At 42.9% G+C, this 13,447-nt stretch overlaps 1 protein-coding gene across 1 annotated transcript in view; it reads right to left on the bottom strand.

The window, feature by feature from the left end:
* SERINC5 (serine incorporator 5) overlaps window positions 1-13,447 on the bottom strand; it is a 308,689-nt gene that overhangs the window by 108,600 nt on the left and 186,642 nt on the right. The window contains exon 6 of the mRNA XM_053701356.1: window positions 4,299-4,510. Within this exon, the coding sequence (XP_053557331.1) occupies window positions 4,299-4,510 (212 nt within the window). The remainder of the gene's footprint in view (window positions 1-4,298; window positions 4,511-13,447) is intronic.

Here is a 13,447-nt window from a genome sequence, read left to right as displayed (position 1 = left end):
GGTAGGAGATGAATCTATATGACCGATAACAGAGAACCTATGAAATAGATCCCTGTGAGGAAAACCATTGCATTCAATAGGTGATACTCCCTTCACATCCCTCTGACATTCACTGTACTCAGAGGAATCAGGCTTCAAAAATGCTGAGAAGCATAGAAATCTTAGCACAAACTTACTTCACCACCTACATAGGAGGCAAAGTTTGTAAAACTGAATTGTGGGTGTGGTGAGGGGTGTATTTATAGGCATTTTGAGGTTTGGGAAACTTTGCACCTCCTGGTAGGATTGTATATCCCATACGTCACTAGCTCATGGACTCTTGCCAATTACATGAAAGAAAGGGAACTTTTCGACCCATCTTGGACCTCAAGTGTCAACAAATTTCTCAAGGTTCCGTCCTTCCAAATGGAAACTATATGTTCCATAGACCATAGTTCTAGACACCCTGACAAGAGACTCTCCATCCTGGTGGATCTCCTAGGACCATCTGTCTCAGGGCACATGCTTCCTGAGACCATCTTGGTAGATTGTGATCACGGATGCCAGCCTGTCGGGCTGGGGAGCAGTTTGGGGTTCTTTAAAGGTCTAGGGTCTTTGGAATCAAGGAGAGTCTTCTCTCCCAATAAATATCCTAGAGTTGAGAGCAATCTTCAATGCTTTAACAGCTTGGCCTCAACTATGTTTGGTCCGGTTTATCAGATTCCAATCAGACAACATCACTTCGGTGGCATATATCAACCACCAGGGAGAAACTCAGAGTTCCTTAGCTATGAAGGAGGTGACTCGCATTCTTCAGTGGGCAGAGTCTCACAATTGTCAATTTTCTGCCAACCACATTCCAGGGGTGGACAACTGGGAAGTGGATTATATGAGCAGGCAGACTTTTCATCCAGGGGAGTGGGCCCTTCATCCGGAAGTATTCTCAATGATAACCCTCAGGTGGGGAGTTGGATCTGATGGCATCTCGTCTTTGCAGGCATGTGTGTCGCACTACCTTGTTTTGCCCACGTTGGATATTTTTAAGAATAAAAAAGTGGTGATGATTGAGCCGTAATGGTGTTTCTTTTTGGATGTATCTCGTCTAAATACCAAGCTCCCAAGGTACGGGTCAAGATCAAGAGATCCGCAAGCAGCTCTGATCGACGCTCTGGCGGTTCCTTGGGACTTCGGTCTTTTGTACCTGTTTCCTCCGTTTTCCCTCCTTCCTCGAGTGATAGCTCATATCAAATAGAGAGGGCATTGGTGATTCTAATCGCCCCTGCCTGGCCTCGCAGGATCTGGTTCGCAGATCTGGTGAAGATGTCGTCTGTTCCCCCTTGTAGGTTGCCTTTGAGAAAGGACCTTCAACTACAGGGTCCCTTCCTCCACCTAAATTTAGATTCTCTGAAGCTGACTGCTTGGAGATTTAACGCCTAGTGTTGTCTAGGCGCGGTTTTTCTGAGAGGGTCATTGATATCATGCTTCAGGCTCGTAAGCCAGTAACTTGCAAAATTTACCATAAGGTGTGGCATAAATACCTTTATTGGTGCGAATCGAGGGGTTTCTCTTGGGGTCGGGTGAGCGTTCCCCGCATTTTGTTTTTTCTTCAGGAAGGCCTGGAGAAAGGCTTGTCAGTCAGTACTCTGAAGGGTCAGATCTCAGCACTGTCTATTCTTTTGCATAAACGCCTGGCATACAAGCCAGATGTTCAATCTTTTGTTCAGGCCTTGGTCAGAATCAGGCCTGTGTTTAAACCTGTTGCTCCTCCTTTGGAGCCTTAATCCTGTTCTTAAAGTTCTGCAGCAGGCTCCATTTGAGCCTATGCACTCTGTTGTTATTAAGTTGTTATTTTGGAAGGTTTTGTTTCTCCTCACTATTTCTTCTGCTCGCAGAGTTTCCTGAGCTTTCGGCTCTGCAGTGTGATTCCCCTTAGCTTATTTTTCATGCGGATAAGGTGGTCCTTCGTACTAAGTTGGAATTTCTTCCCAAGGTAGTGTCGGATCGCAACATCAAATCAGGAAATTGTTGTTCCTTTGTTTTGTCCTAATCCTTCTCAGAAGAAACGTCTGTTGCATAACCTGGATGTTGTACGTGCTCTAAAATTTTATTTACAGGCAACTAAAGATTTTCGGCAATCTACTACCCTGTTTGTTGTTTTCTCTGATAAGCGTAAGGGCCAGAGGCCACTTCTTCTACTCTCTCTCTCTGGTTGAGAAGTGTTATCCGGTTGGCTTATGAGACAGCTGGACAACAGCCTCCTTAGAGAATTACAGGTCATTCCGCTAGGGCAGTCTCTTCTTCCTGGGCCTTCAAAAATTAAGCTTCTGTGGAACAAATCTGCAAGGCGGCTACTTGATCCTCGTTGCATACTTTTTCCAAATTCTACAAATTCGATACTTTTACCTCGGCTGAGGCTTCTTTTGGGAGGAAAGTTCTTCAAGTGGTGGTGCCTTCTGTTTAGGTTCGCCTGTCTTGTTCTCCCGCCCTTCCATTCGGTGTCCTCTAGCTTGGGTCTTAGTTCCCACTAGTAATTAGAATGGATTCGTGGACTCTCCATGCCAATTTGAAAGAACACAAAATTTATGCTTACCTGATAAATTCTTTTCTTTCCTGGCATGGAGCGTCCACGACCCGCCTTTAATTTTATTTAAGACGGCTTTTTTTTTTTTATAAACCTCAGGCACCTTTATACCTTTGTGTCATCTTCTCTTTCCATATTCCTTTGGCTGAATGACAGGGGGCTTATGGGAAGTAGGAGTGATACTTAACAGCTCTGCTTGGGTGTTCTTTGCCTCTTCCTGGTGGCCAGGAGTTGAATTCCCACTAGTAATTAGAATGGATTCGTGGACTCTCCATGCCAGGAAAGAAAATAATTTATTAGGTAAGCATAAATTTAGTTTTTCTTGTCAGCTTTTTATAGTTATGCTGCATCACTTTTAAGTAATTTAGCATATGGGTGACCTGTTCCTTTAATATGGATCAATACAGGTCACGCATATTCTATAGTTGTACACCAACTCACAAGTAGGAGTATATAATATACAAAAGGAGTACACTAACAAATACATAGTGTATTGAACCCTTTAAACTCAGTAAGTTTTTCTCAGTGAAAGGAAATTTCTGTGCAGTAAGAGATTGACCCAGCAATGGTAACAAGTTGGTAACACTATTGTTTGTTCCCTGGTCTTAGGACTTCTCTTATAGCTTGTTGATTTCACACCTATATTATTTGATGACCCATAAGTTTAGTTTTAATATTTTTGTGCGATTATCACCACAGCTTCCTGTTTAACAAAAATGATTGTCTGTTATGTTTTTAGATAAGAGCACAGAATCAGTATCTTTAATAAGACTATTATATGCTGAAAGATTATCACTAATAGCTACTATGGTGAAAAAATAATTTAGCATTTTTATAACAAGTCAGCATATAAAGGTCTGATTAACCTGGCTGCTTAAAGTGCATTTAAAGTCAAGCTACTTGCTCATCCTCATAGTGTGTAATGCTAAAAAAAAGTAGTTTAATTCATCAATATTTAAAATTTGCTGCTGAAAAAGAAATATATACTTATTTTCCTTCTATTATTATTGGCGATTCCTCCGCCCGCCATTTTGGTCCCACATTTATTCTCTGATTGACACTTCTCTATTGAAATCTTGTTTTAACCCTGGGGCGTCAGGCCACTTGTTTGACACGTCACACGCATGCGTGAACTACACGATGACGTAGCATACTCAATGCTCGTCCACGAATCGCGCATGCAAATCGCGCATGATATATGATCAAATATCAGATTATGTAAATATCAAAATAGCGTATATATCGGATCGATGCTTAGATCTTGAATTCAATAATGCTTCTCCTTGCTTGCAAAGTATTCAGTGAATGGAAACATTCATTGAATACTCTGTTTCTAAAATAGTTATGGGCTTTCAACGCATGTGCAATGTAAAACGAGGTGCCGATGTTGATAGCGTATTGACTTCGGTACGCATGCGCATATTGTCATGAACCTTTAAAACGCATGCGCTAATTGACTCCTGATCGTGAACGTGCTTCAAAGCTACGTCATTGAGCAGGCAGGAACGCGCTAAGTGATGCAGGGGAAATACAGGAAGAACACGGTTGGGAGGATTTGAACATTATAACGAAGATAAGTTGCATTAGATAAAATAACTAAAAATATGATTTTATTTGAAAAAATATTATTGCAGTTTAACTAAATAGTAGATTTTGAATAAGTAGGCAACATGTATTACAAAAAAATTGACATTCACTTTAACTGGATACCTTACAATGAATGGATCGAGTCACTTACGTGATTGTACAGGATGTGAAATGGACACCAAAGATACAAAAAGGCAAAGCCCTCCATTAACGCCAAGGAATATTTTGTTAAGCAGACAGCCATCTGGATGGGTATAAAAATAAGCAAGTAATCCCAGGGCAGCAACAGCCACCGTGTAAAGAACAAGGGTGACCAGAGCCAGTGCTGCAAACCACAGTTTATTCTTCTTGGTCCCAGAAAACCTATTTAGAAGGGTAAAATAAAGAAGAAAATAAAAGCACTGCCAGATAGATGTGTGTTACATTACAAGGGAAATAAAAAGGTTTAAAACACAAATGGATTAGGAGAGGGACCCACAAAATAAACATAAAACAAAGAAACGTGTTATACAATAGGGAAAATAAATCATTATAAATGTATCTGAAGCTACAACTCCTCCCTAATCACTCCCCCTAGTATCTATTTCTCGTTCATAAATTTAAAATAAAAAAACCTCCCTCGCTAATCCTGTGCTGCACATTAAAAACAACTAACACTTCAGTATATAATGAGAAAAGTAACATTCATATCACCTTTTAGCATGTGACATTATTTCATACATCGTTCATCTGTCTCACCCCTGTGGCACACTTGGGTATAGCTACTTTACACAGCTTTCTGTTTTTGGCAGTCATACACTTTACCTTGTACTTTCCACCAGTGAGGCCTGTTATGGGCGCTTGAGGGTGGAATTGAGAAACACAGCTGTTTGCTATACTTAAAGGGACAGTATACACCAATTTTCATATAACTGCATGTAATAGACACTACTATAAAGAATAAGATGCACAGCTACTGATATAACAATCCAGTATAAAACCGTTTAAAAACTTACTTAGAAGCTCTCAGTTTAGCTCAGTGTTGAAAAGGTAGCTGGAAAGTCCACTTCAAGTGGAAAATAAGACACTCCCCCCCCTCCCCCTTCTTTTGCATATGAAAAGACCCTTTACACAAACAGGAGCAAGCTGGAGAAGGTAGCTGACAGTATTCACATAAAACTTTGGGGCTTGATTAGGAGTCTGAAAATCACAGCAATGTTTTTTAAAAATAATCTGTAGTGGGGAAACAGGAAGGCGCCAATAGGGTGATAACGTAAAGGACCCTGACAAGTAGGTTAAAAGGAAAAGGGTACTCACAAGCAGGGCGGCACTTAGACGTGCCTAACAAAGCAGGCCGGGACCTCAGCGTCGCCCGGAAGACTCACAACGGCAGCAACCAATCCTCGAGCCGGACCAAGTTCCGTGTGGCCAATCAGGATCGCTGGATACTAACACACCCTCCTCTTCGTATGCCGAATCCGAACACTGGCAGAAGGGTAGGGGATAGTGATATACCGTGTGTGACACTCCCGAATGCCGAGAGTTGAATAACAAAGGCCAACAAGCTTGAAAGTTGTACACTGTAGTAAACAGGTAGTACTTGCACAATGATGCTTGCAGCATGCGAATGGTATCCGAAGCTTGAGATGAGTAGATACACAGGCAGAGATACACAGGAGATCTGTAGTCTGAGTAGAAAGTGAATCAATAATTATTATTGATTCACTTTCTACTCAGACTACAGATCTCCTGTGTATCTCTGCCTGTGTATCTACTCATTTCAAGCTTCGGATACCATTCGCATGCTGCAAGCATCATTGTGCAAGTACTACCTGTTTACTACAGTGTACAACTTTCAAGCTTGTTGGCCTTTGTTATTCAACTCTCGGCATTCGGGAGTGTCACACACGGTATATCACTATCCCCTACCCTTCTGCCAGTGTTCGGATTCGGCATACGAAGAGGAGGGTGTGTTAGTATCCAGCGATCCTGATTGGCTACACGGAACTTGGTCCGGCTCGAGGATTGGTTGCTGCTGTTGTGAGTCTTCCGGGCTACGCTGAGGTCCCGGCCTGCTTTGTTAGGCACGTCTAAGTGCCGCCCTGCTTGTGAGTACCCTTTTCCTTTTAACCTACTTGTCAGGGTCCTTTACGTTATCACCATATTGGCGCCTTCCTGTTTCCCCACTACAGATTATCTTACCGTCGACACACGCTACAGAAGAGCGGCCTTTCATTGGATTATTTGGACTGATCTTCACTTCCATCACCGTGGGCGCACCTCCGTCAAGAACTCTCTGTTTTTGATTTTTAAAAATAAGCAAAACTATACATTTTAAAAACAAAAACTTTATAGGCTATATAAATAGATCATCTACAAAACATTTATGCAAAGAAAAAATTATTGTATAATGTCCCTTTAAAGGGATAGAAAGATTAAAACTGTAATGTGCATGGGTGAATTTCAATGTGAAATAGAAGCATTTTTGCAAGATTCTTCCATTAGCAAAAATGCATCTAGTAATAGTTATTACTGTACTGTTTTTCATCGGCATACGTACATATGCTGTGAGGACACATGCACCAATACTCAAGTTGTATTGTGCCTGTGAGAACTTAAATTGTGCCATACAAGTCACTGCTGAATCTTTGAGGAGGTGTAGTGCTTAAATACTGGTGCACAGGCCCTCACAGGATATGAAATAGAAACAGTTTTGCAATATACTTCTATTAGTAAAAACACTTCTAATAAAAGCTATTACTGTTTGTTTGTTTTTTGCGGCATATGCACATATCCTGTGAGGGCCCATGCACCAGTATTCAAACACCAAATCTTCTCAGATAGTCAGCAGTAGGTTGTATGACACAAATTACATCTTCAGAAGCAATATATGCCACAGCCACCTCTGAGCATGCATAGTACTGGTGCACAGCCCTCACAGGCATATGTGTGTATGCCACTGAAAAAACTAATTTTGCTCACCTGATAATTTCCTTTTCTTCAGTGGGAAAGAGTACACAGCCGCATTCACTACTTATGGGAAATAAGAACCTGGCCACCAGGAGGAGGCAAAGAACCACCAGCCAAAGGCATAAATACTTCTCCCACTTCCCCCATCCCCCAGTCATTCAGACGAGGACCAAGGAACAGTGGAAGAAGCATCAAGGTGAAAAGGGGGCCAGAAGATAAAAAACAACAACGCATCAAAAAAACGGGCGGGGGGCTGTGGACTCTTTCCCACGGAAGAAAAGGGAATTAACAGGTAAGCATAATTTATGTTTTTCTTCCTAATGGGAAAGAGTCCACAGCCGCATTCATTACTTATGGGAAATTTATAACCAAGCCAAAGAGGACACAGAATGCCAAAATGGGAGGGTAAGAGGCGGACCAATGAAGGCACCAAACTAAAAGCAGATTCCCAAGAAAAACAAAGTCCCAGTGCGTCCGAAACAGGGATCAACAAATATTTTGAAAAAAAAAATACAAGTCTACCAACAGTGCAACGAATGTAGAAAGAACCACAAGGGGGCCCTACCGAGATCACCCACCTCAAGGACAGCTTCTGTCAGGGGCAACAACTCACCAAGCGAGGGACCCGACTAAAACTTCCCAGAGGGAAGATACAAGACAGAAGAAAAAGAACAACATCCAGAGTGACAAGGAGACAACCCGGAGCCACTCAGTAGGTAATACGCGAACAGACTAAATGAAAAGTCAGGAAAGGACCAGAAGAGAAACAAACAAATCTCGAGGACCAGCAAACGCAAAAACAGAGAGACAGCATTGACACGCGTCACCATATAAACGAGGACGTGAAGGAAAAAAAACCCACCCCAGTGAGCAGGGGAAAACAGACCAAGGACGCCTCACAAGCAAGGAAAAATATCCGTAGCAGGAGAAAAGCTCAGGAGAGAGACAGGAAAAGATGACAAAACTAGTGGCGCAAAAATAAGCAGAGCCCCCATCCAAAAACCGGATACAAAACAACCTGCTCCTGCGCAACCGAAACTGCGCAGACCAACACTAAACCACTATATGTCGCAGAGCAGCGGAACATTCTTCCTGAATCAACCTTCCTGAACAAAGAGATCCCAAGGATCCAACTCTCCCAGAGGTTTCAGAAAAACACCTCACAAGGGTACCCTTAAGTGCATGCTAGCGGACAAGGAGCAACAGTTGCCCTGGAGACAACAGCAACTGTCTGCAAGCTGAGTAGCGAAGCTATCCATAGGGCAAAATAGCTGACCAAGAGAATCCCACCCTTACACAACAGGAAGGGAAGGACCACCAGGCACGCTTGAGGAAGCAAAACAGACCCCGGGAAAACCCCAGAGACCTAAGGACACAATCCCTAAGGGCAAGCCCACAGGCATAAGATATAAAATAGCGAGAAATCGCAGCAGAGTACAAACTCAAGAACTGCAGCTTGCTAGACAGACAAGCCAACCACTAGGCCTCCTAGGCTCAAGAGCAAGCCAGCAGACAATGTAAAATAACTGCAGCTGTTTCCCAACAGCAAACCTTCCGCTTACTAGGTAGCGAAGCTAATCCAAGAGAGACAGGGTCACTCAGAAAAACGCGAGATAGGGAACACCTGTCACCAGGACACCCAACCAATCTACAAATGATTGTGCAGGCACAGAACGCCCAAGTGTTGAGTGACCAGCGCAAATCCTAGGACAGAAAGGAATACAGACCTCCCAGGACCCGACAAAAGGGCCAAGACTGAGAGCAACCGCCCGAGCACCCTTAACACAAGCAGAAAGGCGACCAACAAGCCCAACCCATGCACCGTGACAAAGTCTGCAGAAGGCAGATACAAGGGGGGAAAAAAAAAAGAGGTCAAACCGAGCTATAGCTAGTCCTAGACACAAAAGAGGATAGGAATAGGGAACCCCTTAATAAAAAGGCCCAGAACCCATCCTCCACAAAAGGTATGAAACCGAAAATACCCCAGACTCCCTAAAAGTGAGACAAGAGGACCCATCCTGACCCAACCCTAAATCCCAGGGGCATAACAGGGACATACAGATAGGATAAAGAGCTAGACCGCCAGAACTCTAGACTCACCCCCGAGATCCACAACGGAATCATAAAGGAGGAAATCGGACTACAAAAAGTCAGCGCCCAAGGCTGGACCAGCTGGCAGGCTATCTCAACGAGGAAAAAGAACCACAAATTAAATTCAAGGACGACACAAGAGACACTGTGAAAAATACCCTTAGCATGAGTCCATTAGGGAAAAATCTCAACTCAGAAACCCAGAGGCACAGGACTCCAAGAACAGAGCCCACCACGGGCCCAAACCCCCAAAGGGCGATAAAGGCGACCAGGGCACCAGTGACAACCCTGGAGAAATCATCCTCTAGGAAAACCATCAATAGTAGCTCCAAAGGCAGAATCGCTCACACACGGTAAGGACCACACCCCTCGTATCAGGGATACGAAAGGACGAGGTGGGATACCACTGGTCCCGAAGTCAGGTGTGGACTGACACGGGCCAGCCCAAGCGTTACCGACATCCAGACCCGGAGGTCCAGAAGAAGAGTGTTTTTTTTTTTTGTTTTTTTTTTTATTTGGTGCATAAAAAACAAACAACTGAACACGTGTTCAGTAGGTCCCACCGGACCAGCCAGGCGCAACATGCTTCACTAACAAGTAACAGGTCACACACAAAACCCCGGAAGAAATCCGGAACAACTTCCATAGAATAACTCAATCAGCAATCCCAGAATTCCCATAGACAAAACAAAGAAAAATAAGAGAAAACAACAAGGGCACCCGCAGGCATCCACCCAGAAGGAACCATGTCTCCGCAGGACCTGCCAAGCAGAAACCGTAACCTTCAGAACAAAAGAGACTGGGAAAGATCACAGTAGATCGACCGGAGAGAGACACATCTCCACTGGCCTATCTCAAAGAACCTTGCAAGAACTAAGAGGTCCTCAAACCATAAAGGAAAGAATCCCCCAATAATTAAAAAAAAACTTGTCGTAATAGGACGCACAGCCGCACAATCCTATAGCGAAAAGAACAAGGGGGGACAACCACCCCGGGGGGAATATTATAGTGACATTCACGGTCTGAACCCCCGGTTCAGGCAGGCAGGCAGGCACATAACTGCAAGGAAACTTCAGGGTCCTGCAAGCGAATCAGCGCCATTAAAATATTAAATTGAAGATGTCCCGCCATCTCTGGGGGAAACAATCCACCCTGCGTGGAGGGGACATCAACATCGGGAACCTCAAAAGTAAAAGGAGTATGCGATTGGGAAGGCGCTTCCTGAGGAGCAGAGTCCCCAGAGGCCGATGGCTTGGAAGGCCCAAGGTCCCCCGAGCCCGAGGGACCCGGCAAACTAACCAGGCACGAGAAACAAGATTGGCAGACTTGTGATAACAGGGCCAAATTACAGTCCTCATCCGAGGGCCTCTCAGAACTACAATCCTCATCCGAGGACGATTCAGAATCAGATATAAAAATAGCCCCGGCATTGGAATCCTCCATGGCTTAGGACTGTACAAATAAACAGATATTGGAAAACAAAGTGACTGGCACCTGACACCAATGGTTGGGAGCATTCACCACCTCCTAAGACCCGACCTCAGCGGAGCAAACTCTTTCCTCCGTCGTCACACAGTCAGGAATGCGGAGGGGGAAGAAGCCCCATGCAAGCGTGAAAAAGCGTCCAGCCACTCAGATGCCCCGCAAAATTCCAAAAAGCGCCCCCCTAAAGGGCGGCAGATATCAAGCACACAGAAAAACTGAAGCAAGTCTGATAAAATAGGCATAACCCGAAGGTATAATTCCAGGCCGTGTAAACCACAACCGAAGAACAGCCAATAAGTGCCCCATAGACATATGTATCAGCCACAGAACCCTATGCACACACACAAGCAGGTTTGAATCACATAAGAAACATGATAAACAATAACCCCTTACCCGTTCACTATCCACCCTAAGGAGGAATTATCCCATGATTCCCAGATCGGAGCAAAAGGTGCCTCATAATCACATTACAGATAACGGAATAAAATGAAACGATCTTACCGGAATCAACGCCGTGGAACAGGAACAAGGCCCTTCAAGTGTGACAAATAGTAGCAGCGCCTCCGTCCTGGACTTGAAAGAAGACAGCATGTAGCGAAGCGAAGTTCGGCAATGCCAAATGCTGAAAAAGGAGTTGTAAATACGAGTCGGGATGGTGTCGCAGGGGAAGCTCCCACTGCATCTCCGGACTCTCACTTTCGTCCAGGCCCTCCACAAGAGGCTGACAGGACTATTTAAAACTCCCGTCCCATGTCGGAGGGTAGCATCCTCTATAAGAGACATATGAAAATAAAATAACTTTAAAGAAAACTTCTAACACATCTCTGCCAACCTCCTGGGACGAAAGGCAAAGAATGACTGGGGGATGGGGGAATAGTGAAGGAGTATTTATGCCTTTGGCTGGTGGGTCTTTGCCTCTTATTTCCCATAAGTAATGAATGCGGCTGTGGACTCTTTCCCATTAGGAAGAAAACAGTAATAACTTTTACTAGAAGCATTTTTGCTAATGGAAGTATTTTGCAAAAATGCTACTATTTCAAATTAAAAAGCAACTTGCGCACATTTCAATTTTGACCTTTCTATCCTTTTAAACACCAATTTCTTTGCGTAAATAACATACTTGTCCCACACTCAGTAGGAGAGGCCAAAAAGCAAAATGTTGGTTTAGGAAATAAGCAGAATTTTAAAACAAAAACAAAAAAAGTGATTTCTTGGCCATTTTTCAGAGAATATGAATGATAACACTTTTCTTTCACGCATGGTTAGTGTTTGGCTGAAGCTATTTATTATCAATCAACTGTGTTTACTCTTTTTAAATCGTAATGACAACAGAAACTACCCAAATGACCCTGATCAAAAGTTTACATACCCTGGTGATTTTGGCCTAATAACATGCACACAAGTTGACACAAAGGGGTTTGAATGGCTATTAAAAGGTAACCATCCTCACCTGTGATCTGTTTGCTTGTAATTACTGTGTGTATAATAGATCAATGAGTTTCTGGACTCCTGACAGATCCTTGCATCTTTCATCCAGTGCTGCACTGACATTTCAGGATTCTGAGTCATGGGGAAAGAAAAAGAATTGTCAAAGGATCTGTGGGAAAAAGGTTGTTGAACTGTATAAAACAGAAAAGGGATATAAAAAAAACATAATTTATGTAAGAACTTACCTGATAAATTCATTTCTTTCATATTAGCAAGAGTCCATGAGCTAGTGACGTATGGGATATACATTCCTACCAGGAGGGGAAAAGTTTCCCAAACCTCAAAATGCCTACAAATACACCCCTCACCACACCCACAAATCAGTTTAACGAATAGCCAAGAAGTGGGGTGATAAGAAAAAAGTGCGAAAGCATAAAAAATAAGGAATTGGAATAATTGTGCTTTATACAAAAAAATCATAACCACCACAAAAAGGGTGGGCCTCATGGACTCTTGCTAATATGAAAGAAATGAATTTATCAGGTAAGTTCTTACATAAATTATGTTTTCTTTCATGTAATTAGCAAGAGTCCATGAGCTAGTGACGTATGGGATAATGAATACCCAAGATGTGGATCTTCCACGCAAGAGTCACTAGAGAGGGAGGGATAAAATAAAGACAGCCAATTCCGCTGAAAATAATCCACACCCAAAACAAAGTTTAAATCTTATAATGAAAAAAACTGAAATGATAAGCAGAAGAATCAAACTGAAACAGCTGCCTGAAGTACTTTTCTACCAAAAACTGCTTCAGAAGAAGAAAACACATCAAAATGGTAGAATTTAGTAAAAGTATGCAAAGAAGACCAAGTTGCTGCTTTGCAAATCTGATCAACCGAAGCTTCATTCTTAAATGCCCAGGAAGTAGAGACTGACCTAGTCGAATGAGCTGTAATCCTTTGAGGCGGAGTTCTACCCGACTCAACATAAACATGATGAATCAAAGACTTTAACCAAGATGCCAAGGAAATGGCAGAAGCCTTTTGACCTTTCCGAGAACCAGAAAAGATAACAAATAGACTAGAGGTCTTTCGGAAATCTTTAGTAGCTTCAACATAATATTTCAAAGCTCTAACTACATCCAAAGAATGCAACGATCTTTCCTTAGAATTCTTAGGATTAGGACACAATGAAGGAACCACAATTTCTCTACTAATGTTGTTAGAATTCACAACCTTAGGTAAAAATTTAAAAGAAGTTCGCAACACCGCCTTATCCTGATGAAAAATCAGAAAAGGAGACTCACAAGAAAGAGCAGATAATTCAGAAACTCTTCTAGCAGAAGAG

Source organism: Bombina bombina, chromosome 2 (genome assembly GCF_027579735.1).
Source record: "Bombina bombina isolate aBomBom1 chromosome 2, aBomBom1.pri, whole genome shotgun sequence".
Lineage (NCBI taxonomy): Eukaryota > Metazoa > Chordata > Amphibia > Anura > Bombinatoridae > Bombina > Bombina bombina.
This window is presented reverse-complemented; position numbering and strand designations above follow the sequence as displayed.